Source organism: Cydia splendana, chromosome Z (assembly GCF_910591565.1).
Source record: "Cydia splendana chromosome Z, ilCydSple1.2, whole genome shotgun sequence".
Classification (NCBI taxonomy): domain Eukaryota; kingdom Metazoa; phylum Arthropoda; class Insecta; order Lepidoptera; family Tortricidae; genus Cydia; species Cydia splendana.
Window position 1 is genome coordinate 13,271,994 of NC_085987.1, and position 24,232 is coordinate 13,296,225.

Consider the following 24,232-nt stretch of genomic DNA (forward strand, 5'->3'; position numbering starts at 1 on the left):
CACCGGGCTCGCATGGAGGAGCGGTTTTTTTGGCACGAGTCAATTCGGTTGTCATTCGGTTACAAACTATATCCCGTGCCATTTGTGTTTAAAATCGATTAGCTCGACGAGCTTACGAGCTGATGTTACGTACGGAATGACATGTGCAAGCGAGACAGCGCTATGGATATGTAGAGCATAGATATATGATATACTTAGATGACGCCTCAGCGAGCTGTCACTGTTGCCACTTTTGTTTAGTGTACGATTAACAATTTAACACCACCTTGCTGTAGCCATGTCGACAAAGTCATATCGATAAACTATCGACATTTCTTGCAATTTTAATTTTACTTCAAAGGTTTAACGATACCTAAAATGAACAAAAACGCTTTTATTCTTTATTGTGGTTATCAGATCACAATTTTATCGTCACGCCCCAGCAGGGAACCAAGGGAAAGTTCAGATATTTAATTAAAATACATAAATACCTACTAAAATATGTGTTCCGCAATAATTGAATTATTTTATTATATTCTAATATATTTATTATTCATGAGCATTTCAATTATGTTTATGTTTAACGAAGATATTGAAGCTTCAATTAATAGCTATTTCGTTCCGCTGTGTAGCGTTTATCGATATATAACATGATTAAAATCGACTTTTCACATCCCTAAAAGAGCACACATACACGTTTTTACGCACACATACACAGCCTGGGTGCACCAAAAAAGGCAACACTTGGATTTGAAGTTCATCTTGTCAACAGTGTGGTTGTCCTTTTTTGACAAATGGCATTTTTAAAAGAGCGAGGAGAGAGAAATTATACTAGTTGCTGCGCCGTCAAAGAGAACAGAAAACGTTGGGGCCTTGATGTAGAGCGACATCCCGTTCCCACTTGTCATGCCGTACCAGCACGTTATTTAGCGAAAAAGTAATCTATTCATAAATATAGCCAGTCAAACACCTTTGTCACTAGAAAAAGGCACGAAATTCAAATTTTCTATATGACGATAACCCTTCGTGCCTACATTTTTAAAATTTGCCGCTTTTTTCGACTGACGGAAATGGCTTGAAAAAGTTGAAAACTTTATTAATTTAGTTAATTGTTGTATATGTCGCAGTCAAAAGTGTGAACTGGTCAAAAGAACTTTTAACCGACAAAAACAGGCAAAACTGCTTTTGACTGAGCATGTTGGTCAAAAGTAGTTTTACCTGAAAATCATTGGTTAATAGCAAAGAATATAATAAGTACTCACTAGGAATAGTAATTGTGACCATCGCAGAGATAGGTAGGTTAGGGTTATTTTTTTTTTTGCTACGCCCAAAAAACGAAACTGTTCCCAGAGATAGGTAGTTTAGGGTTATTTTTTTTTTGCTACGCCCTAAAAACGAAACTGTTGCCAGAAATAGGTATGATTTTCAGGTAAAACTACTTTTGACCAACATGCTCAGTCAAAAGCAGTTTTGCCTGTTTTTGTCGGTAGTTATTTTGACCAGTTCACACTTTTGACTGCAACATATACATGATGAATGATGATGGTACGAAATCCAAAGAGCGCAAGTCCACGGCAAATTTGCATGTTTACTTTTTTATTAAAATTAATTACTATACGAGATATTACCGCATGTATAACTGGTCAAACAAGTTTGTCAATAGAAAAAGGCGCGAAATTAATTTTATTATAGAGTCTGTGCGGAAAGAGAAGAGTCGTGGAATGTATGAGGCCCAATACATTTCACGACTCTTCTCGTTCCGAACAGACTCTAGTAGATACATTTTATAAATTTGCCGCTATTTTTTACTGACGGAAATGGCTTGACAGAGTATATCATAAAAATTACGCAGTATATCAGAATAGCCAACATAAGAAAAAACACGTTTATATATTCTTCAGGTTCTTTAACTTATCTGTGCACGGCCATTTTGTTATTAGTCTGTAGCTTTCTTTTTCTTTCAAAACTGACCCTCGAACTGAGGTATGCTGTCCGGAGTTCTTGTAAAATAATCTTTAAATATCAAATCGAATTTAATCCTTTTTTTCTCGGAAATACCATATTATCAATGTTTTAAATCGTGTCTGTTGCTTTGTGTCCTTATTTTGTTTGTTAAAAGCTGAATTTACATTTTAGGCGACATTAATCATGGGTCGTGTGATTCGTGCCCAGCGTAAAGGTGCCGGTTCGGTCTTCGTTTCTCACACCAAGAAGAGGAAAGGAGCGCCTAAACTTCGTTCCTTGGATTACGCTGAACGACATGGTTACATTAAGGGAGTAGTAAAGGTAAGAATGTTGTTATACTTACTGTTGTCATACGTCAGCGGCATATAAAATATGTTTATAGCCACCTGAGCCCTTTACCGATACAGCATGCTTAACTCGTGTACCATTTACGTGTACGATGGCTTCGACTTGGCACAAATAAAATATCATGATAACTGCAGGACATAACCTCACTAAACTGATCAAACCTCATGTATGGCCTTCTAACCTCTCAAATCAACAGTAGTATATAAGTTTAGATTTGTCTTAATTCATTTTAGCACATTGTCGTCGATTAGTGATTTTTGCATAATAAAATTGCAGAAATCAATTAAATTGGATATTTATTAAATGAGACCTAATAACTACAAATTCAGTTCTATATTGTTCTCTATTCTAAATATGATTACCAGTGTATTATTGAGGTTATTAAACTCAATACAATGGAATTTAAATGTTTGAGCTAATGATAATGTGACGCTTTTATTACCCAAGGGTCAGCTGCACCAACTACAATAGACGGACTGATCAGTAATCAGCAGTGAACCATGAAATATTGATACAATCTGATCTGAGAGTGACTGATGATTGATGAACGAGGGTAGGCTTGGTGCTACTGACCCAAAGTGTGGTATGCTTTGTTGTGCTTTGCTAGGGCTTCATTGATATATTAATAATTAAGGCAAAGGCCCCAAATGAAATGATTTTAAGTAGGGTTTGTACGACGAATCCGAAATGTATGGGAAGATCCGCAGATCTGGATCCAGATCCGGATATAACACTAAACTCTCGCGTTTTGTGTTTTGTTTTGTAGATCCGGATAATTACATACATTTCGGATCCGATTGCAAACCCTAGTTTTAAGGTTGTATCACTCAAAAAGCCTAAGTATCCCTATCCCTTTATATAAACATTTGCCATGCTTCATTTAAAATTATTTCATATTCTTTTTTAAATGTGCTGCAATTAAAAAACATCCATGTGGCTTAGAGTAATTTTGTGCCTGCACCTGGAATGCTAGTCCTGTAAGTTCTGGCAATAATGATATATTAGATTAGAAAGATGTTTGAAGTTAATGTAATTATTAAAATTGTTTCTGGAGGTTGGTTCAGATAGTCTTGCCTAATCTAATTTACATTAGTTCATATGCATATTTACATAATTCCATGTTTTCTTTCTCATGGGTTTCTATGTTTAGTTTAAATGGCTAGTTGATGAAGTCATTCCAAATACAGTGAAATCTCGGTAATCCGGCATTTCAATGGTCCGATCCACCCAATAACCCGGCACTAAATTAAGTGATCAACTATCTGCCACTTTTGTCACTTTTTCTCTTTATAAATGGCTAAAATCAAGATAATAGTCATTTTTTTTTAATTATTTGAAGGCTTATGATTCTATGTTGCTTAGCATAAAAATCACAGAGCCAATTTCTTGTCTTTAAAGATCATTTTTATGATGCTGGTGACATAGGCTACATTATAAATCAACTTTGAAAGAGGAGGGTATTTTTAAAGAATTGTTTTAGTGATAAGTTTAATTTTATTTTCAGTCACTTGCCTGCAGCAAATGCGAATTAATATTTGTACTGCTGTTGTTGATGTAACTGACAAATGTACTACTTGAAGTACATGCCAAGAATAGTGTTAGTCTGAAGCACCTATTTAACCCTGATTGTTACTTTTTAAATATTTTGAGTTTCCATAAAAAACAATATGCAATAACTGGAGGGATTATTTGTACTTAGTACAGTACATTTGGCAGTTAATGACATTCGAAGCTAATTTAGTAGATGAACACATAGATTTCTATTTCAATCCATTGTATGTTAGATAATGTCTCTGCACTATGTTTTCAGGGTTTTTTTCTGTTTTAGAAAATCAATTCAAGCCCATAGCGGAATTTATAAGCTTGCAACGATAAACTTTGCTGTTAGATAAATATATGATAAATAAAATAACAATGAATATGTAATTTGTTCAATAGGACATCATCCATGACCCTGGTCGTGGTGCTCCCCTGGCCGTGGTTCACTTCCGTGACCCCTACAAGTTCAAGACCCGCAAGGAGCTGTTCATTGCTCCCGAGGGCCTGTACACGGGCCAGTTTGTTTACTGTGGAAAGAAGGCTACCCTTGAAGTCGGTAAGTTCCATTGCCTTACTTTTCCTGATGACAGCAATGCCAAAAAGTAGGGTTATAATTACTTACTTGTAGTTTTGTACGCTCCACCATAATATTTAATTTACCAAACTAATTTTGATCATATTAAGAAGAAACTGGAAAACAATTCGCCATACATAGTCCCTATTTCCTCTTTGGTTATTAATATTGTATGTAGTTTTTTTTTAGATTTGATGTATATTATCTAGTCTTCTGTCTTGTTTGTTTGACTTTTTTCGATATTTAATGAGTTAAGAGGTACTAAAAATATATGCTCGCAATTTTTTCTCTGCTCTTAATACTACTTATTACACTACAAATAGCAACTTTTGTCTAAATGATTCAGTTTAGCATTTGGCATCTTTCAATGAAATGCAATTTGAGAATTTAGTTCAAAACTACATGGAGCATCAACAACATGATGACCTTAACTTACCTACTCTGAATATGTCTATGACGACACAAGAGGCTCTTTCTGAAGTTAAAAGTAAACGAATAATAGGAAAGCTCATTAAATTTTTAATTTTAATGAATTTATCTGTATGTCACAGGAAATGTGATGCCCGTTGGAGCTATGCCTGAGGGTACCATTGTCTGCAACTTGGAGGAGAAGATGGGTGACCGAGGCCGGCTGGCTCGTGCCTCTGGCAACTTTGCCACAGTCATCGGACACAATCCTGATGCCAAGAGGACCAGGGTCAAGCTGCCCTCTGGCGCCAAGAAAGTATTGCCCTCTAGCAACAGAGGCATGGTTGGTGAGTGGAACATCTGTTAATAATTTATTTTTAAATATGTTCTAGAATTATGCTTATTGTGGTGGTTCTGAATAAATGTTATAATTTGCCTGCTTAAATGGATGTAATATTAACTTCCGTTTTCATAACTGTTAAGTGGAGCCAAAATTACCAATGTATCACACCATTTCGATGAAGTGCAACTTCCTACACAAGTTATAAGAAAATTAGAAGAATATGATTTTTGTAAGTTCCCTTTATTGTACATGATGACTTTCACTTACCTACTCTGAATATGTTAATGATTACACAGAGGCTCTTTCTGAAGAAATGTTAAACATCTTAAAACAATGTTAGTATTTAAAGATATGTTCCAAATAAAGTAATTGTTGTCCAGGTATCGTCGCCGGTGGCGGTCGTATTGACAAGCCCATCCTGAAGGCCGGTCGCGCCTACCACAAGTACAAGGTGAAGCGTAACTGCTGGCCGTACGTGCGCGGTGTTGCCATGAACCCTGTGGAGCATCCTCACGGTGGTGGTAACCATCAACATATTGGTGAGTATCTTAATCCTATAATAACAATATAATATCCTAATATTACATAATTATTACGGCTTAGCTTTTAGACTGATCTTTCAAGAAAATATAATATGTATATAGTTATAATTATAGCAAGTTATAGTATTGTAATCTGTCTCATCACATTTTTTATAATCATATGAATGAAATCAATTGCCGTGTGCTGTAATCTATCTTTAATTTGTTCATTTTGCCATCATGAATGTGATTGTAATATATACTTGTATGAATGATTTATATTATATGGTTTTTTTATTTTTTATTAGCATGTAGTATATTTTTTTTAATTAGCTTCATTTTCATTACAATGTCCTAATTTCCAGGTAAGGCATCGACGGTCAAGAGAGGTACATCGGCTGGTCGCAAGGTCGGTCTCATCGCCGCGCGCAGAACCGGCAGGATCCGTGGTGGCAAGACAGACACCAAGAAGGAGGCGTAAGCGGGGAGGTAAAGAAGACTTTGAAAATAAACAGAAAATCAATTATGACTTATTATTTTATGGCCAACTTATTTATCAACCTTGATATTATAAATTATAAGCAACTGAGTGCAATAAACGTGCTCAACATTGCCTAGCCTACCTTGATACATTCATTATCTATCAAACAGCTGTCTAAAATCGAATTTCTAGTAACAGTTTTAACTATTATTGACGGTCACAATCAGAATAATTTATTTTGCTAAATCATTACACAGATGGTATAGTAAGGAAACGGTTATATGGTAATGATTGTATTGTTAATATATAAATGAATGATGTTTTTTTCGAGCTAGGCGATATTGAGCCAGATTACGGTACCTGAGAAGTAATGAAGCCTATAAGCCCTTGTTGAGAGTTCGACCAAAACCGCTTCTAACGTAGTTTTGGCGTGTATCAAGAGTTCACACGTTTTTAAAACATTCGGATAAGAATAATAGCTACTATTATTCTTATCCGAAGGATAATCCTCCATCACAAGGGAGCATAATGACATTTACGGCTTGGGCGTACATTGAATCCCGAGCGTAGTGAGGGATACAAATTTTAACTCCCAAGGTTGAAATACCCTATGGGGAAATTATTGTTTCAATATAATTAGTTCTTCAACAATGACATATGCTGAGATCGTAGATTTATGCTACGACGAGAAAAAAAAACGTGGTTCTATGTTAAAAACAGATGATTTATTTATTAGAAATAGATAGTAGTTTACAGTACATGTAGGACTGAGGTAGTTATACCTCGACGTACGTCGGACCTAGCTATTTTCCAACACGCGTCTCCGTTCAAACTAGCGTATAGGTTCCTTCCCTTGAAAGTTTACTGGAAGAATACATTGTCGAACTATAAATTCAAGCCTTGGTCAAGACATCCAGTTTTATTGTTATTCGATTACAAAAATAACTAACAATTTAAAAACCCCTACGCTATATGCAAAAAATGCCTTACAGCATTTTGGAAAAAAGCTGATACTCTTAAAACTGCTGGAATGATTTCTATCAGAGACTAGCTTAGGTACATGTAAAAAAAACCGCATCGAAATCGGTCCATCCGTTGTAGAGCTCATTACGTAACCATAGACAAACAATGGCGTCAAACATACAGGTTCGAATTTTAACCACTAGCCATTTTCGCGATTACGGCATTGGTTCCATAAATAAAAGTACTTCAGTATCACCTATAAAGTCACTACGTAGAGTATCGCTGGTGGTTAAAATTTCACCCCGTATAACATGGCGAGTTAAATTTAATGTACCTTTTCATTACAATTAACTTAAATATTAGGTCCTTACCTATGAAATTGGCGTTTTTGTTCATAGATATAAGTCTGATCCTAGTTTTTTTTTTTTTACAAAAGTACATACACAATTACAATAAAACTACAGTGCACTCAATAAACAACGATTTTACATACAATTAATTGTTATTTTTTATTGTTAAGTGTTCAGAATTAAGCCTTGAAAATAGGTCTTTTCATGTGCTGTCGGTTCGAGTATTAAAATTACTTATATTTTTCTAATGGTACCAATTTTCAAGAAATGGAGATATTGAAAACATACCTTAAAGGTGTCAAAAATTACTGGAAAAATTTTGTTTGGTTTGAATTAGCCATCAAAAAAATATCCGCAAAATTAATTGTATGGAAATTCGTGTTTCGTTGAAATTCTCCGAACAAAACGCCAATTTCATAGGTAATGACCTAATATTATTCTAAAAAGAATCTTTTTCATTCTTATTAGTTACTCCATCAACGCTAAAATCAGAAATGTCCAATTCACTGTCATCTTTTCCAGCGTTATGTTTTGGTTTTACTACGCTTATATTTTTTTGGCTCAATACTTTGGCACTGTCCGACTCGTCCAAGATTGAGCTGCCGAGACTCGTGTTGCTCCCGCCAACGTTGGAAGACTTGGTCATAGGCCCTCTTAATACGTCAACCCCTCCAAAAAGTGCGGTGGAAGGTGTCTCACTGCGACGTGCTAATTGAGCTTCTATAGTTTGCTTTAGTTCAGCTATCTTTGGACTTTGTCCGACATTCACGCGTATCTTGGTATCACTCTTTATGGGTTCATTTTCGATGCTGTAATGTAATTAGGTAGTACACATTAAATTGTGTTGTACAACTACATAAAATTCAGGGTAAAATAAATTATTTCTGGTAATTAAGGAGATGGCGGGACGACTTGGACGCATTTTATCCGGATTGGCGGGAAACTACAAAAGACAGGGTTGAGTGGAGGAAGCGAGGGGAGGCCTTTGCCCAGCAGTGGGACACTTAACCAGGCTAAAAAAGAAATAAAAAAAATAAGGCGATTGTCACACTGCCGCTGCATTTCGTGGCGAATTGCGGAGCGACGAATTCGCGTGCGGCCAGGCGTGGCTCACTCCGCGATTTCGTCGCTTTGCTACAGGTAGCTAAAAGTACATCCGTTCCACACCATATTTGGGGAAAACCATAAGCCGCGCGTGGCGCTGTCGCCACCTAGCGGCCATATCTGTGCCGATCGTAACAGACGCGTTTTGTTAGAGAGTGAGTCTTCTGTACCTCTAGTACTATTATTTATTCTGTGGTGCGGCGGCGATCTTCGTTCGGAGCTGCGATGCACGGCGAATCGCGTTTATGGACAAAAATCCGTACGGTTACGGAGCTCAGTGTGTGACCATCGTGCGATTCACACCTTTGCGGTTTTTGCAAACAAATCAAGATTCTTCAGTACAAAGTCAAAAACCGCAGCACCGAACGCCGGTCCGAGCAGTGTGATAACCGCTTAAGACACGAGTCTGCCGCCATAAAATCGAAGTTACCAACCCTCTCATTCCTAAAACGACATTCTGAATTAACATGAAATTAGACATGAACATTCAAGTAACATAAATCTACGTCTGGTATTAGTCTAGTATCTAGGCTGGCAGGCGAGATGGGCCGAAGCTGGTACCTCACTCACATATACAAAGCCACGTTTTAGTGTTGCAGCAGGTGAACATAAGTTTTTAGTTACGGAATTAGTGTGGGTGTTCAAAACTCCCCATGTGCCAATCTACCCCGCTTCCCCTAACATTTTTTTGGCAACGAAAACTAGTATTATGTCCAGTTTCATGTAATTTAAGCATGGCGTGATGAAATGAGAGCGTAATTTCGATTGTATGGGTGCGGCTTTTTGGATGCGGGTTCGTGTGACTTAAAATTTTGGGCCACCATGAAAATGTAGGTATACCTACAGTTCGTTTTTTTTAGCATTAGAAATAATGCAAACAATCTTGATGCGTCTTTTAATCAAAAAACACATTTTAAAAATAAGTTACGGCAAATATGTAACAATTATGGATCTAAAACGATCATTTATATTCTTCTGCTTTCATAAGTAATAGTTACTGATTTTTAAAAAGCGTCTTTCAATTAAAAGACATGTCAAGATCGCTTACCTTCTTTCAAGTTTTTTCTAATGCTAAAAAAAACGAACTATAAAGCACCATATCAAATTCGAATGCAGACAATAGTTTACCGTCTATTTAGATTTTTATTTAGCGATTACCTATTATGTTTACATTCAATACACAATTCATTTTGATTAATTTTAATAAATTTTTTTATCCATAAAACTTACCTAGATATATCCCATTCATCATCTCCGATGTTGATTAACCCCAATTCGTATTTATCATCGCTTTTTTCAGTTAGGCTTTGTGAAGGAGACGCGCTAACTGATTTCATTTGTATAGCATCCATATCGAATATCACTTTCTTCTTATTGAGTGACGATGTCGAAGATGCATTTTTCAGGACGCTCTTAGTTTGTTTAGGGCTACGATTACTTTCAGTTTTGGGTACTTTGTTAATTTTCAAAAGCTCTTGAATATCGTCATTTCTTGGAGTTATCTGCTCTTTTTTATTGATTTCTCTATCTTCAGCTCCGAATTCCAGAATGTCTATCGCTGATTGAGTACGAATCAGATGAACGTCGTTATTACGACTAGTGTATTTAAGAATAGTATTACTATAATCTGCAGTCGCTGATGAGGGCCTTCGTGCCGGAGACCTTATCAAGTTGTCTATACTCCTTGCTGGCCTATGGGGGATAGATGGATTCGTATTAGGTGGAGTTTCATCAGAGTCACTTTCTAAGTGACTTTGAGTTGGCAACTTCTTTCTTTTGATTAGACGAGGCTTCACATTTTTATCTTCAGTTGTCGTCTTGTAGTCGAGTCTCCTGTCGAAAATTTCATCTTCTTCAGAAACCGGTGGGCTCGAGTGAGGAACGTTTGTAACTACTGGGGATTCAGGTGGAGTCTTGAGCAATCTCAGGGCTTTTTTAGTAAATTCAGACTTTGAGCTTTTGTATTTACTCTTGGTTTTTACCTCTTTGTTTTTAACTAAAGATAAAGCCTTGCTTTTAACATTTGATATCATCGAGCTAAGACTGAATGCTTTAGTCAAATCATTAGTAGCCGGCATATTGTTTTCTGACATAACATCTCCATTTTTACCAGAAGCATCTGAATCCAAATATGCCATAATAGTGTATCTTACTTGTTCATAAGCAGGATATTTCTGAAAAATGAACAATAAGTATACCAAAACATAACAAAGAAACAAGCACGGTACTTAACAAAGCAAAATCCTACATAATAATTACACAATAATACTTGAAATAGTACCTACAAACTTCCGGATGGGTAGCTATAAAATGCCTAAAATATTTTACAGTACATATGATGGTGCTACTTTACCGCCCTAGTGCGGTAATTAGCGCTAAACGTGCCTATGTCGAAAATTTAAAGGGCCATATGTACTGTAAAACTTTGTACTATTCATTATTGAATAGTTCCTTCAGAATATTTTTACATTAAAAGCAATTCCACGAATTACTTAGGCGTTAGGCGTTTAAAGAGATTTTGGAGGCACATAATATTGTAAATGAAATTACACCAGTCTGAAGTTATATTTACCTTCGTTTTTATTTCTAATTGCTGTTGTAATTGTGCTTTCTGTTTATGAAAAAGATTCTGGCTTAGTTTACTCTTGAGCGGGTCCACGCCGGCTTGCACAAGTCTACTGTTAACTTCTTCTGTAATTTTGGCTCGAATCACTTTTAGAGGGCTAAAATTGGGAGTTATTAAAATAAGTGATGGCAAGTATAGTGGACGACCGCTTATCCATCCAATCGCAGCGCAGTCCCCATTTTCCTCCTAGTCCGCTTGGGAACTAATTCTGAGAATTGGCGTAGGCTCTAGTTTTTACGAAAGCGACTGCCATCTGACCTTCCAACCCAGAGGGTGAACTAGGCCTCTGTGGATATTGATATTACTGAAAATATTTGTACGCAACCTGAAGTATGTAGGGCCATAACTGTGGTTAAACTGGTAAATATACTAGCTTCCCACGAGGAACCCGAGGGATTTTAATTAAGCATTTCTGGGGCCATAAGAAGAAAAAAACGTTATATGAGTTTAGGTCAATTTCGCCTAAAAAAATTAAGGAGGAAAATGGGAACAACGATTGGATGGAAAAGTGGTCGCACGCTGTCGTCCACTTGCCTCTTAATTATGTTATGTTTCGAACGAATTTTGCTAATCCTTACCTTCCGGGTGGAAGTATAGGGCCGTTTTGTTGCTTCATAATCAAATGAGATGGTTTTAATTGTTCCTTCTGATGGGATTGTACGGAATCTTTCTTTGTCTTTTTTTGTTTCTGGGCAACTATTCTCTTGTCATTGGTTTTGTTAATAGAAATCGCTTTGTGCTTATTCGTTTCTGTACTAATTTTCTTTGACGGCGTATTGTCGTCGTGCTGCTTTAAGTACTTCTTTACGTGTCCTTTTGATGCAGACTTTTCGTTTACTGTGTTGGCAGTTATCTTTACTGTCTGATTATTGAAAAACCTTTCTGAACTTGAAGCATCAGATGTACTGCTCGAGTCCATGTTTAGTAGTTCTTGAGCTTTACGATGTAGCTGCTCTAAGCTATTATCCTTCACGGCCGGGTTTGGTGGCTTAATCATTTTTGGTTCGTTTATTGGATCTGTATCATCGCATTCTTCCTGTGTATTGGAAACCTGTAGCCCGAATTTAATGGTATAAGTAAGAACACTAAAAACAAGTACATTCATAACACGGGATTGTTATGCCATTTAGGGTTCTTGCTAAATTGGAAATTCTATAGCGTAAGTATTGAACAACCAATTTAGCTAGGACCCTAAATGGCACAACAATCGCGGAGCGTGATGGTACGATGAAAGCAACACTACCGGAATTCAAAAAGCACAAAGTTCGTAACAGAATTAATATAATGAATAGTTACCGAACCGCCGTCTGAGGAGCCGCTGGCATGCGTGTGACACAGGCGTTCCTTCAGTAGAGCCTCCAGTTGTCCTGCTCGCTGGCGCTCCGCCTCGGCCGCTGCTCGTGATTCCCGCGCTTCCTTCGCTACTTCGTTTAGTTTCTGAACCAGCATTTCGTACTGCTTTGATTGAGCTTCGTCCCGCCGCACCCAGTGTAACATTTGTCCCTCAATATCTTTTTTACGTTCCATGTCATCATTATCACTTTTCATTTTCTGTAAATACAAAGAAACCAATAAATACCCTCCCTTTCGGCAGTCGGGTAAAGAAGCACTTGCGAGTTCACTCAAGCGTTGGTAAAAAATTAAACGCTGTCTATATTTACTGTTTGAGTAAGTGCCTGCTGCAATGATAGTATTTCTGCGCCCTGATCTTTAATTGTCTTATGTAGTTTTTCGATAACTGATTTGTCACTTTCATTAGGTTTTTCAATTTCCTTCACTTTCAAACTATTTAATGTTTCGAATATTTGATTACGTAACATATCGATCTCTTTAGTGTGATTGGCTTGTTCTGCTTTTTTCCATTCTTCGAGTTTTTTAAACACGTCATCGTTATTAGCGTAAACCCCGACATCTCTCATTTCTTTAGATTTGTCACTCTCAACGCTCTCATTGGTTTTTATCACTTCACTGTCTATCAAAACTTTATTATTATTAGTTATTAAAACTTCCATTTCTTTTATTTTCATTTTTAGTTGGTTTATCTCTTCATTGAGCTTATTACTTTCACTGCCAATTTTATTAACTTCTGTGGGTTCAGTTTGCTTTACGTGTATTTCCGGAAGGTCATCTAAAAGCTTCGCATGTCTCCTAGAAATGTGACTTTTAAGGTAAAGTTGGTTCAAAAAAACTTTATCACATAAGTGGCATTTGTTGTACTGTGGGACTTCGCCGCCCGCAGTCGACGGGAAGATGTCTGCTTTATTAGTGAGGGTTTTTAATATCATTGCCGCAATATTATCGTTCCCATAAGGAAGAAGGGGTTTGTAGTGAGGTTTACCTTTTCTTCGTGATTTTCTAAGTTCGTCTTCTTTTTCTTGTAAATCCTTTTTCGCGTTAGCCAGTTCCTGAAAAACAGTAAGATACGTATAACCAACGATTCATTGATTGTATAAGATTCGTGATGTCTAATAATATCATGCCTGCCTCCATTATCCCTAAGATCTTTATAATGTAATAATCGCAATAGAGTCGATTATATTTTAGGTTAAATAAGATCACTACACCTTATATAACAAAGTCCCCCGCCGCGTCTGTCTGTTTGTGTGTATGTATGTTCGCGATAAATTAAAAAAATATTGAACGGATTTTCAAGCGGTTTTCACCTATCAATATAGAGTGATTCTTGAGGAAGGTTTAGGTTGCGAACCCGGGGCGGGTCGCTAGTATGTTATAAAAAATGACCATATAGCAGTCCCGAGATTGCAAAGGCTATCTGTATAACGGCGTAAGTTTACCACTACACTCCAGTGGCCTATTTTATAAAGCTACAAGTTACAATTGTAACTTGTAGCGTTATAAAATAGGCCACAGGAGTGCTTGAATCGGACGTTAGACCGGTACAAACAATTGAGACAAAGCTCCCATATAACCATTCCAGTCGCAGAATCACAAAGTGGTAACTAAATGTCAGATGTGTCGTAACAGAGTCCACACAATGTGTCTAGAATTGTTTCGAAACAAAGTGTCGTCACCGTGTCTACACTTTTCCGTAACAAGGTGTCGACACATTTGTGTGCACTTTGCGTGCGGTTTGCGACTAAATCTGACAGCAAATTTGTGACAGCAAATGTCAATATAAAATACCTCTTGAAAACCAAGGTTTGTCAAACTACTATTAGTGTCTCGTGTGCTCGTAATTCTAGTAAGTCATCATGGGCAATGCAAATGATAATAATCGACCGAAACCATATAAACACCCAACACCCGTCAACCTTTTACAGAAAAGTTTTTAAAGAAATTCAATAAGCTACTTAGGTCAGGCAACGAATGCTCCAAAAGTTGTAGAGGGAAATGCTCGGAACACAATTTTTGACTCCGTAACTCGGTTTGACAAGTTAGGAGGTGAACATATCAAACGTCCCCGGCCGTAGCCCTTGAGCGGGGGGGAGAGAGGGGGCTTTGAAGGTCCCATTTTCCCGTTTTTCGATTATATCTCGGAAACTATGCATCTCAGCGACATGGCCACTTATACAAAATGAAAGTTAATTTAATTTGTTACAAGTTTATTCAGTCAATTTTTTCGATATGTTGAATAGTTTTTGAGATATCCGCTCTTGAAAGTTTATTTAGGGCTCTCAATTTTATCTTGATATATCTATATCAGTGAAGGTGCTAGGCCGTGTTTGGTATCGTTTTCGTATAAATCTGGGGTGCTGAATCCATTTAAGATATCACATTGACACCATTCCACAAAATAAAAATAAATCTTTTTAGGGTTCCGTACCTCAAAAGGAAAAAACGGAACCCTTATAGGATCACTCGTGCGTCTGTATGTATGTCCGTCTGAATACACAAAATAGTTCTTTACCTATAGATGACAGGAAAACCTATTAGAAATGTGCAGTCAAGCGCGAGTCGGACTTAATGTACGGAACCCTTAATACGCGAGTCCGACTCGCACTTGGCCGGTTTTTTTGAAACTCTTCTTGACGCTTAACCGCTGAACCGATTTCGTTGAAATTTGGTATAGAAATAGTTTGCGTCCCGGAACAGGACATAGGATAGATCTTATAACCAAAATCATCTTTTGAAGGTGTGAAAAGTGGCGTGGAAATTTGTACGGGAAATCAATAACCGCTGAACCGATTTATATGAAATTTGGGATGGTCTACATCTTTGATTTAGTTAAAAATGATGAAAAAACATGACTTCAAACCTAAACTTAAACAGTATTAACTTCAAGAAGTCAATTCTGAATTCCCCCCTACACCTCATTTCACACCTTTAAAGGATGATTTTTGAGATAACTTATTATATCCTGTCTCGGGACTCAAAATATATGTGTACCAAATTTAAATTAAAACTGTTCAGCAGTTTAAGCGTGAAGAGGAGTTTAAAAGAAAGTATTTTAATAAGTTTATATGTTTTTACTTCGGAATGGTGTCAATGTGATAAGTACCTTAACTAAATTTGGTACTGCGAATTTATACAAAAACGATACCAAACATGGCCTCATAGCTTTACTGTTGTAGAAGTCAAAATAAAATTGAGAGCCCTAAATTCTTATTACTTGGCCAAACTTGTGTAGAAGGAAAAGGTAAAATAAAAGTCTTCGGCAGGAATATAAGACACAAATATATTTTTTTTTTGCGTTACTATTTCATTCATCAAATATAAACATACCTTGATTATACTATTCTAGTGAGATCCTCATAGATAAACAAAAACATTTACTTAAAAAATTACAAGGTCGAAATGTCACGGAACTTGTGAGAGTAATATGTGAAAAATAAAAACTTTTATGACAAAAAAAATATGGACACAATTTAAGAATCACCCAATTGCGTCGAGGAGTCATCTGTATTTTTGCTTGTTTCATTACCTCCTCGCTTCTTTTTTGTCCTTTGTATTCTGTAGCAATTTGTTAGATCTGAAAATAAAGATAACTTGCGTCGTCATGGATGTCGATTTATAGGTTTTAGGAAGTGCAGAATTCGAAAACGATGATCATTTTATAATCCAAGATGGCGGCTACGTATTTTGTCATAAAAGTGGAATCCAAAATGGTTATCATTTTCTAAATCTGCGCCCCCCAAAACCTATAAAACGACACCCATGACGACTTTTATGACATAGTGCATAGTGGCCGCCATTTTGGATTTCAAAATGGTCATCATTTTCTAAATCGGGGCCCCCTAAAACCTATAAAACGACATCCATGACGACTTTTATGACATAGTGCATGGCCGCCATCTTGGAATCCAAAATGGTCATTATTTTCGAAATCTGCGCCCCCTAAAACCTATAAAACGACACCCATGACGACTTTTATGGCATAGTGCATGGCCGCCATTTTGGATTCCAAAATGGTCATCATTTTCAAAATTGGGGCCCCCTAAAACGTATAAAACGACACCCATGACGACTTTTATGACACAGTGCATGGCCGCCATTTCGGATTCCAAAATGGTCATTATTTTCGAAATCGGCACTCCCTAAAACCTATATATCGACACCCATCTCGACTTTTATGACAAAGTGTTTTGCTACCATCTGCATGCAAGACATTTCTATTATTTTTACGTACAAAAATGGCCCCCTGTCAACTTTCAATCGAGATTTAATCGATAATTTATTCGATTAATATTCAGATTAATTCAATTTCAATCTATGTTAGGTCGACTAAACTAATCGCGATTAAAATTTGAGAATTAACTTTTTTTATTCCATTAATTAGTCGAATAAACAGTTAATCGATTAATGCCCATCTCTGACCACAGCATTTTTACACTTTGAGAATATCTGAAAACAAATCAACACAAGGAGCCATTTTGCAAATCCAGTAACATACCAGTAACTTTGTTATTACTTTTGACAGCGCGTGTCATGTGTCAACACAGAGTCGACACAAAGTCGAAACATTGCAACTACTTTGTGACTGCAATATTTCTCAGCCTTAAACCATATTTATACATCATAATTAACAAGTTTCGTAGTATGTAAAGCGTTATTTCTGTTATTTAAGTATAGTATACGCATGGAAGTACTAAAAATGCTTCAAATAATATAGTTATGAACACAGGCACTGAGAAGTAAACAATTTCATTTCCGGCTAAACTAAAACAATGTGGTGGCGCGTTGATTATATTACACTTAGTTTATCAAATCACTCGAGCAGTTTAATTCCCCATAATAATTTAAGTCCTATTGTAATATAAATGTAAACAATATATAATTACGTCTTGTAATCCGTTTTAGAGATGGCGTATTAATGTCACTTATTTTTATTTAAGTATTTTTCCATCTGACAGTTTCCATTTGACAGGAACAAAATGAACGAATGAACGAATGATTTTGGCATAAAGTAGTCGCAAACCCGAAACAATGTGTGCACACGGCGACCACACTTTATGTCACTTTGTGTCATGTGTCGACCCTTCCCCATTTCTGGTAACTGTGTCGACACGGCGACGACTCTGCGACTGGAATTGTGACCGAAACAGACGGTGTCGACACAAGATGTGTCAACACCGCGTCGTAACGGCGACTGGAAATGGTTGTATGGGCTATTTCTCATTCTTCGTTTAAACATAAGTGATACATTATACAACCTGTGCAAGCGTATCAATCTCTTGTCGCAGCACAAACACGCTGCGGTCGAGGTAGTGCCGGCAGAACTGCTGATACTCCACGGCCAGCTGAGCCAATCGGAACAGTTTCACCACACCTTCGTCAAGTATTCGGACGTCAAATTCTGACTCCAATACGCAGTCCAAAATCTACAATAAACAAGGCAGTTATTTTGTAACGTACAGATTACAGGTGAAACGCCCTAAACTCAGAAAATTTGCCAACGCCGCGAGTAAAAAAACCCCTCCACCTGACATCGACGTCGTCGTCAAATGCACCTAATCTTAGTAACCATAGAACCGTAATCACTACGCATACTTACAAATGAGATTTATTGTCTACTGTCGACGATCGGCCACATACAGCCGACCTGGGGGCCGATTTCTGAATTTCGACCGCTCGATTTCGTTTATTTCGTTCAATAATATCTCCAGTACCCGGCATTTAAATTCTACTAATAGAATTGAAAACGAATGGTCAATACCACTCGATTCCCAATTTCTATCGCTCGTATTTTAAAATTAGCATTTCGCTGTTTTCCACCGATTTTCGAGTGACGAAATCGAACGCTCGAAATTCAAAACTCGGCCCCCTGGATAATCCAAGGGACATGCGCGCTACCAAATTTAATGTGTTATGGGAATTGTATTATAAGACAAAAAGTACCTACAACCATCCTACAACTAGTAAAGTAGAAAATAATTGGTACATAACATAGCTATCACAGTGAGTCTCTAGGACTTTATCACAGGGTTAGGCTTTAAAATTCCAAGATTTCACCATTATATGAGACTTACCTACTTAATTATTATTACCTGGGTACGTTTAAATAAATACATAGGTATAAATGGTTGCTTACGTCGTTCACATGCTGTTCTAACAGGGCGAATTTCCGGTCTCTTGTTAAACTATCAATATCGATTAGTCCTGTAATGAAGAATTGCATTAAATTACAATTTATTTTCTTGTTGTGTTGTTCTTGCAGGTTAAAACCTTCAAGTCTTTGTTTTGTGTTCGCTGAGGCGTACTCCACATTTTCTAATAACTTAGCCACACGGTTAGCAATTTGTTTCTTTAAAACACCCGTGGCTGCATTAGTCATTCGCTACTTTGCATTAAACTGTGTGGACTGCAATCCTTGTTATTTTAGAGGGGTTATTAAAGCAATAGAAACGAATACTGATCTACAGCGAACGAACAGCAGATTAAATAAAATACCGTACAAAAATGCGACTCGGACGCGCCCACCGAGGGCTGCTTACAAATTTAACATTTTTTTTACAAAATTTTAGTTTTCAGTTTTTAGCTTGTACTTGTAGTATAAGACTATACGTCTTGCCAAATTTCATAGTTCTAGGTCTACGTAAAATACCGTATATATAAATACTGATTCCCTCGAGAGTGTCGAAATGTACGTTTTTATGCGGCATAAACGGCCGTATCTTTTTTTTACGTTAACTTAGAAGTCTTATTTTTTAACAGCTTCAAGGAACTGTAGACCTGCTAATATGGTTTCAATTTCAACACGATACCTCCACGCGTTCCGGAGATAAAGGGTCTTGGCAAACAGAGGGACGGATGGACCGACAGACAGACGGAGAACAAAATGATCCTAGGGTTCTGTTTTTTCCTTTTGAGGTACGGAACCCTAAAAATGAACGGATATCGACGTAGGTACTTACTAATCTTATTCCAGTCTATGTGAATCCGCGGTCTATGTGTATTGAAGGCAAATCCTGTCTCCTCCGCTAATCTAGGGAAGTTATGATGTAGTTCGTAAGAAGTTTTACACGCCATATTTGTTTGATGTTTCCTTAACTTACAATTACATTGATAAATGTTACACTTAAATAATAGTTACATTTCGTACAACATCCTTGGCAGGACGTAGTTACTGATTGTTGATTATAAGCAATGTTGACGTCCACGTTGCCTAGCAACGCTTGCAACTGCAGCGGCAAACAACGGGAACCAAAGAGAATATAATCACTCCGGGAACTTTCAATAGTGATAATAATGTTAAAAAGTTTAGTTATGTCAAGTTATGTTTATAGCTTAGAGAAAATAGTATTAAAATGATCCCAAACCTAACGAAAGGAATGTTTTCGTTTATTTTATTAATACTAGAGTCTGGCTTATGAAAGTTGAACCTGAAAAAACGTGGCTATTTCAAAAAATCTGTAGCAGGCGGCTCTTTGATAATAAGGATTACATACATTTTATACTTTTTATCATTTCTAGAATATGAAAATTATTAAAATTATAATTTTTATAATCAAAGAGCCAGATTTTTTGAAATTGCCGCGTTTTCTCGGGTTCAACTTTCATTAGCCAGACTCTAAGTACCTACTTAATTTTCTTGGGGTTGGTCGAAAGAGTGGTGACTTTTTGAGGAATTGACTTACAATGCGTTTGATGGTCACGCTATTCACAGGAACGATTGTTTATCGAAGTAAGTACATATATGTAAGTATTTATATTTACAAGAAAAATTACAATATTTACAATTATAGGTCTTCGTATGATGAGGATGTTTTTCGGACTGCTATGGTAACGTATTCAACTTTTTACAGTGACAAAGTTCTAAACAAAATATAATATTCAAAATTCAAATATTAAACATACTTAAGTAAACCTTTTTACAAGAGTAGAATACGACAATGCGTAGCCTGAGGGCCTACCGCAAATACAGATGATCGCAAATTGCGGGCATCATTCTCTTTTTCTCCAATTAAAGAGTGACAGAGAAAGATGCCCTCAATTTGCGAACGACGGTGTTCGCGGTAGGCCCTCTGTAGTTGCCTGTAGCATAGAGAAATATAGTAAGAATATAGAAGTATGTATATGTATTTTTTTCGCAACTCAAACGCAGTGCATCTCGCCTGCACCAATGTCCGTACGAGGGAGATGCATTGTAAAGTTAGTTTACGCCGTCACTAGCGAATATGTCAGCGTCAAACTCGTGTTAAGTATTCTTGCCTTGTGCTTTGTATTGTCAAAGATAATTTGTCTAAATTCTCTTTGGTATTGTTAAGGGACTTGACAGCACTGAAATATGAAACCTATGGAAGTGAAACGTCAACGAAAAATGCGTGCCAGTGTGACGTCATCCGGCCGCTAAACATGGCGGTTTTAGTGCTGCCCAAAAGATTTTTACTGTTACTAGGTTTTATCGATACATCGATAACTTTTGAACGTTCTCGGCTCATTTTATTTAAAATATGAATGAATAATGAATATGAATGTATTATTTGAGGAATTTATATTTTAATAGTAAGTAAGTAAGTAAATATTCTTTATGAGTATATTGTTATGTGAAAAGATACTTTGATTGAGTAAGATGTGTAAAATCTAAGACAATTTCGTGCTTCGAATTTAACAGGTAAACAGAGATGATGCTGTTCAACTCCATATATATTGCGATTTTTGCGGTAACTCTGATTTTCAAAAGTTGACGTTTGACAACTCAGTGACCGCAAAACACATGGCGCAGTACAGCGCCATCTGTTTTGGATGTCAGAATAAGTGTACGTGTTTTTCTTAGACTTTACCTCTCTATTACAATCAATTTTGTTGTGTTGTCAACCCTAAAGTCCGTAACACACTACCGCACTGCACCTCGACCTTGGTGCGCCGTACCTATAAGTGAGAGCGATACAAATTCAAACTTATCAAACGACGGGTGAAAAAAAAACAAAACACCTTCAGAACATTTATTTAATTACAAAAATAAGGAATGACTTCCGCTCTTCAACTTCAACTTCTTCAACATTTATTTAGCTAATAGGTCAAAAGGGCACTTGTACACGTCAACATTGAATTCACATACAAGCAATAATAATAACAATACATCAACAATTTTATAAAATACAACTAACTGCAACTACCAGTTCAAATTCAAACTAACATATTACAATTACTTATTGATGTACCTATATGGTCTCTTAATGTCGAATTACATAAAAAAAACTATAATAATAATATAAAAAAAGCCCGCAGGGCAGCTTGTGGAGTAACGACCCCACGGACCCGAGGGCTCCCGAGAGTCGGTCAGGGTCGCCGTCTCCAACCACTTTTTCTTTTTATGTTCATTTCTTGGTAACCTGTAAAACATGTTTTAATTATTTAATTAAGATAATTTAGTTGGTTTTAAGCGGGGTAGCATGATAAAGTAAGAAAATATAAATAAACAATCATAATAAATCGATATCAAAGTCGATAAATAAAGTACAACCCTAGCTGAAATGTTTACATTATTTAAGCGTAAAAATATAGTTAAATAAGTCAAATCACTTCATGATCTATAACTGCACATAAGAACCTTGCTATTTATAATGTGAAACATCCTTAAAATTCCCAGAAACATTAACAATAACCAATATTTTTAATGTAAATTATAGCGTACCTGTGTATGGTTAAAGATGGCTGATTTGGTGTTTTTCTTATGCAGCACCCTAATACACTACACACTGGCATATTCGCGACGTAATTGTTCACATTTGGCTTCAATTATTTTCAAACAGAAGCAAAATACTGAAAGATAATGAATAATTTCCATTTTCACCACGACTTTTTGACAGGACAACTACCGGCTGAACTGACTGACAATGACATTTAGGCCGCTAAACATGGCGGATTTTCGGCCGCATTAGGTATTTACTTATTTTCATGAACCACTTTATGTACGTACCGAAATACTGTCATCCTTTTTTGCTGTGGGTGACAGTGCTGAGTAAAAACGAGATAGATAGATATTTATGTATGTGCCGTCAAAATGGGTGCTATTTCTATAAGCAATTGTACGTATAGAACAATATGTCTTGTCCCTATTATATAGGTCCATGCTTGACAGCAATATAAAAATGCGAGTGCAATAGAGATATATGTCTACAGGCGGGTCAATGTACGAAAATCTATATGGAACGCGTCTCTTTAGCTTTAAATATAGGTTTTCGCGAGTCGCACTCTAGCTGACTATTCTAGGTTTTGACATTGGAAATGTCTTTTCGTTCGCTGCAGTATAGGGTCGAATTTCACGAAAAAGTGCGATCCCCTTATATCTCGGAAAGTTGTGAAGATATGATATTAAAAAATAGGCTCAAAAGACGCATTATCACGAGAGCTGTAAGGTGCAAAAATAATTATTCGAGAAAGTCAAAAACAAAAAAAGTTATGGTCGAAATAGTGAAAATAAAATTCAATTTTTTCCGAATTTTTGATTTTGGTGCTCGATAATTTGGAAACGAAGAATGATATCAAAAATTTGAGAAAACGGCTCTGGAATTGTCCAGAGCTGACTAAATTGTTAGTCAGCTACAATTTGAGCCTAAAACAAAGACGATCGGGTTAAGGGTTTGTCCTGTAGCCTAACCTTAAAATAGTCAAAAAGTCAGAACGACATTTTTCACAGGACATTTATGACTTCATGTTTCGCAGAGTTCGTTATCGGTGTTTGTTGTGAATTATCGGGATTATGACGGCAGAATAACACTTGCACTGCGTGGGCTTTCAAAATCGCTGCAGATTTTTCTTGGTCTAACTCTATCTATCCTGTTTGAGACGGGCTCAGATAACGCACTATTCGACAATCTATGCATTCTTGTGGTGGTGGAAATAGAAATAGAGATAGAGGCAGAGGTAGAGGTAGAGGGAGAGGGAGACAACATAAGCACACGCTGTTTTGGTCATCGGACTCGTCTCGATGAGCACTTAGGAGAGTAGTACCCAAGATAGAGCTGATGCTGAACCCTGGCTGTACCTAAAGGAACTCAGGTTTGTTGCAACATAGGCACACGCTGTTTTGGTCATCCGACTCGTCTTGATGAGCACTTAGGAGAGTAGTACCCAAGATAGAGCTGATGCTGAACCCTGGTTGTACCTAGCGGAACTCAGGTTTGGTGCAACATAGGCATGCGCTGTTTCGTCAAACTGCTGTCAAGAAAATTTCATATCTTGCAGCAAATGGGCCGCTGCCGATCAAGACTCGAGTGACGATAACGGCGATGTGGCTACCACTTCTCGAGTTGACTACGGATTTGCCGTGTAATAATTTTCTTGTACTTTGAACATTAATATATCCTGCTTATTAATCGAAAAATGAAATATGTACCTATACTTATGCGCCACGGCGACAATTATTCAAACTTCGATACGCGTGTGGAAATTTTGCAATTTGTTTGTTCACATGCGTTATGTCCAGGATACTTGTGTTAGTCTAAGAATAAAATAATTATCATTCAACGTTGTAGTTTTATTTTGTAACTTTTTCCTTATCCAGACTTTCTCGTCGCTCAGCGACAATATTTTTTCGAATTCCGTAGATTCATTTCCAATGTGCTCGATAGTCGTGTGAGGCACGAAATCTGTGAAGTTTTTAGGGGTTTTGATAATAAAAGTCAATG

General features: G+C 36.9%; 2 protein-coding genes across 2 annotated transcripts; one reads left to right on the forward strand and one right to left on the reverse strand.

The window, feature by feature from the left end:
• Positions 1-1,840: 1,840 nt before the first annotated feature.
• LOC134804672 (large ribosomal subunit protein uL2) lies at positions 1,841-6,200 on the forward strand. The gene is made up of 6 exons (XM_063777788.1): positions 1,841-1,962; positions 2,116-2,265; positions 4,231-4,387; positions 4,957-5,160; positions 5,537-5,695; positions 6,043-6,200. The coding sequence occupies exons 2-6, from the start codon at positions 2,128-2,130 to the stop codon at positions 6,156-6,158; spliced, it is 774 nt and encodes a 257-aa protein (XP_063633858.1). The 5' UTR covers positions 1,841-1,962; positions 2,116-2,127; the 3' UTR covers positions 6,159-6,200.
• Positions 6,201-6,890: 690 nt separating this feature from the next.
• Positions 6,891-19,729, reverse strand: LOC134804454 (cilium assembly protein DZIP1L). The gene is made up of 9 exons (XM_063777495.1): positions 19,514-19,729; positions 18,691-18,758; positions 17,813-17,980; positions 12,863-13,606; positions 12,498-12,752; positions 11,780-12,252; positions 11,148-11,298; positions 9,806-10,749; positions 6,891-8,280 (listed from the first exon to the last, which is right to left on the reverse strand). The coding sequence occupies exons 1-9, from the start codon at positions 19,626-19,628 to the stop codon at positions 7,911-7,913; spliced, it is 3,288 nt and encodes a 1,095-aa protein (XP_063633565.1). The 5' UTR covers positions 19,629-19,729; the 3' UTR covers positions 6,891-7,910.
• Positions 19,730-24,232: the final 4,503 nt, after the last annotated feature.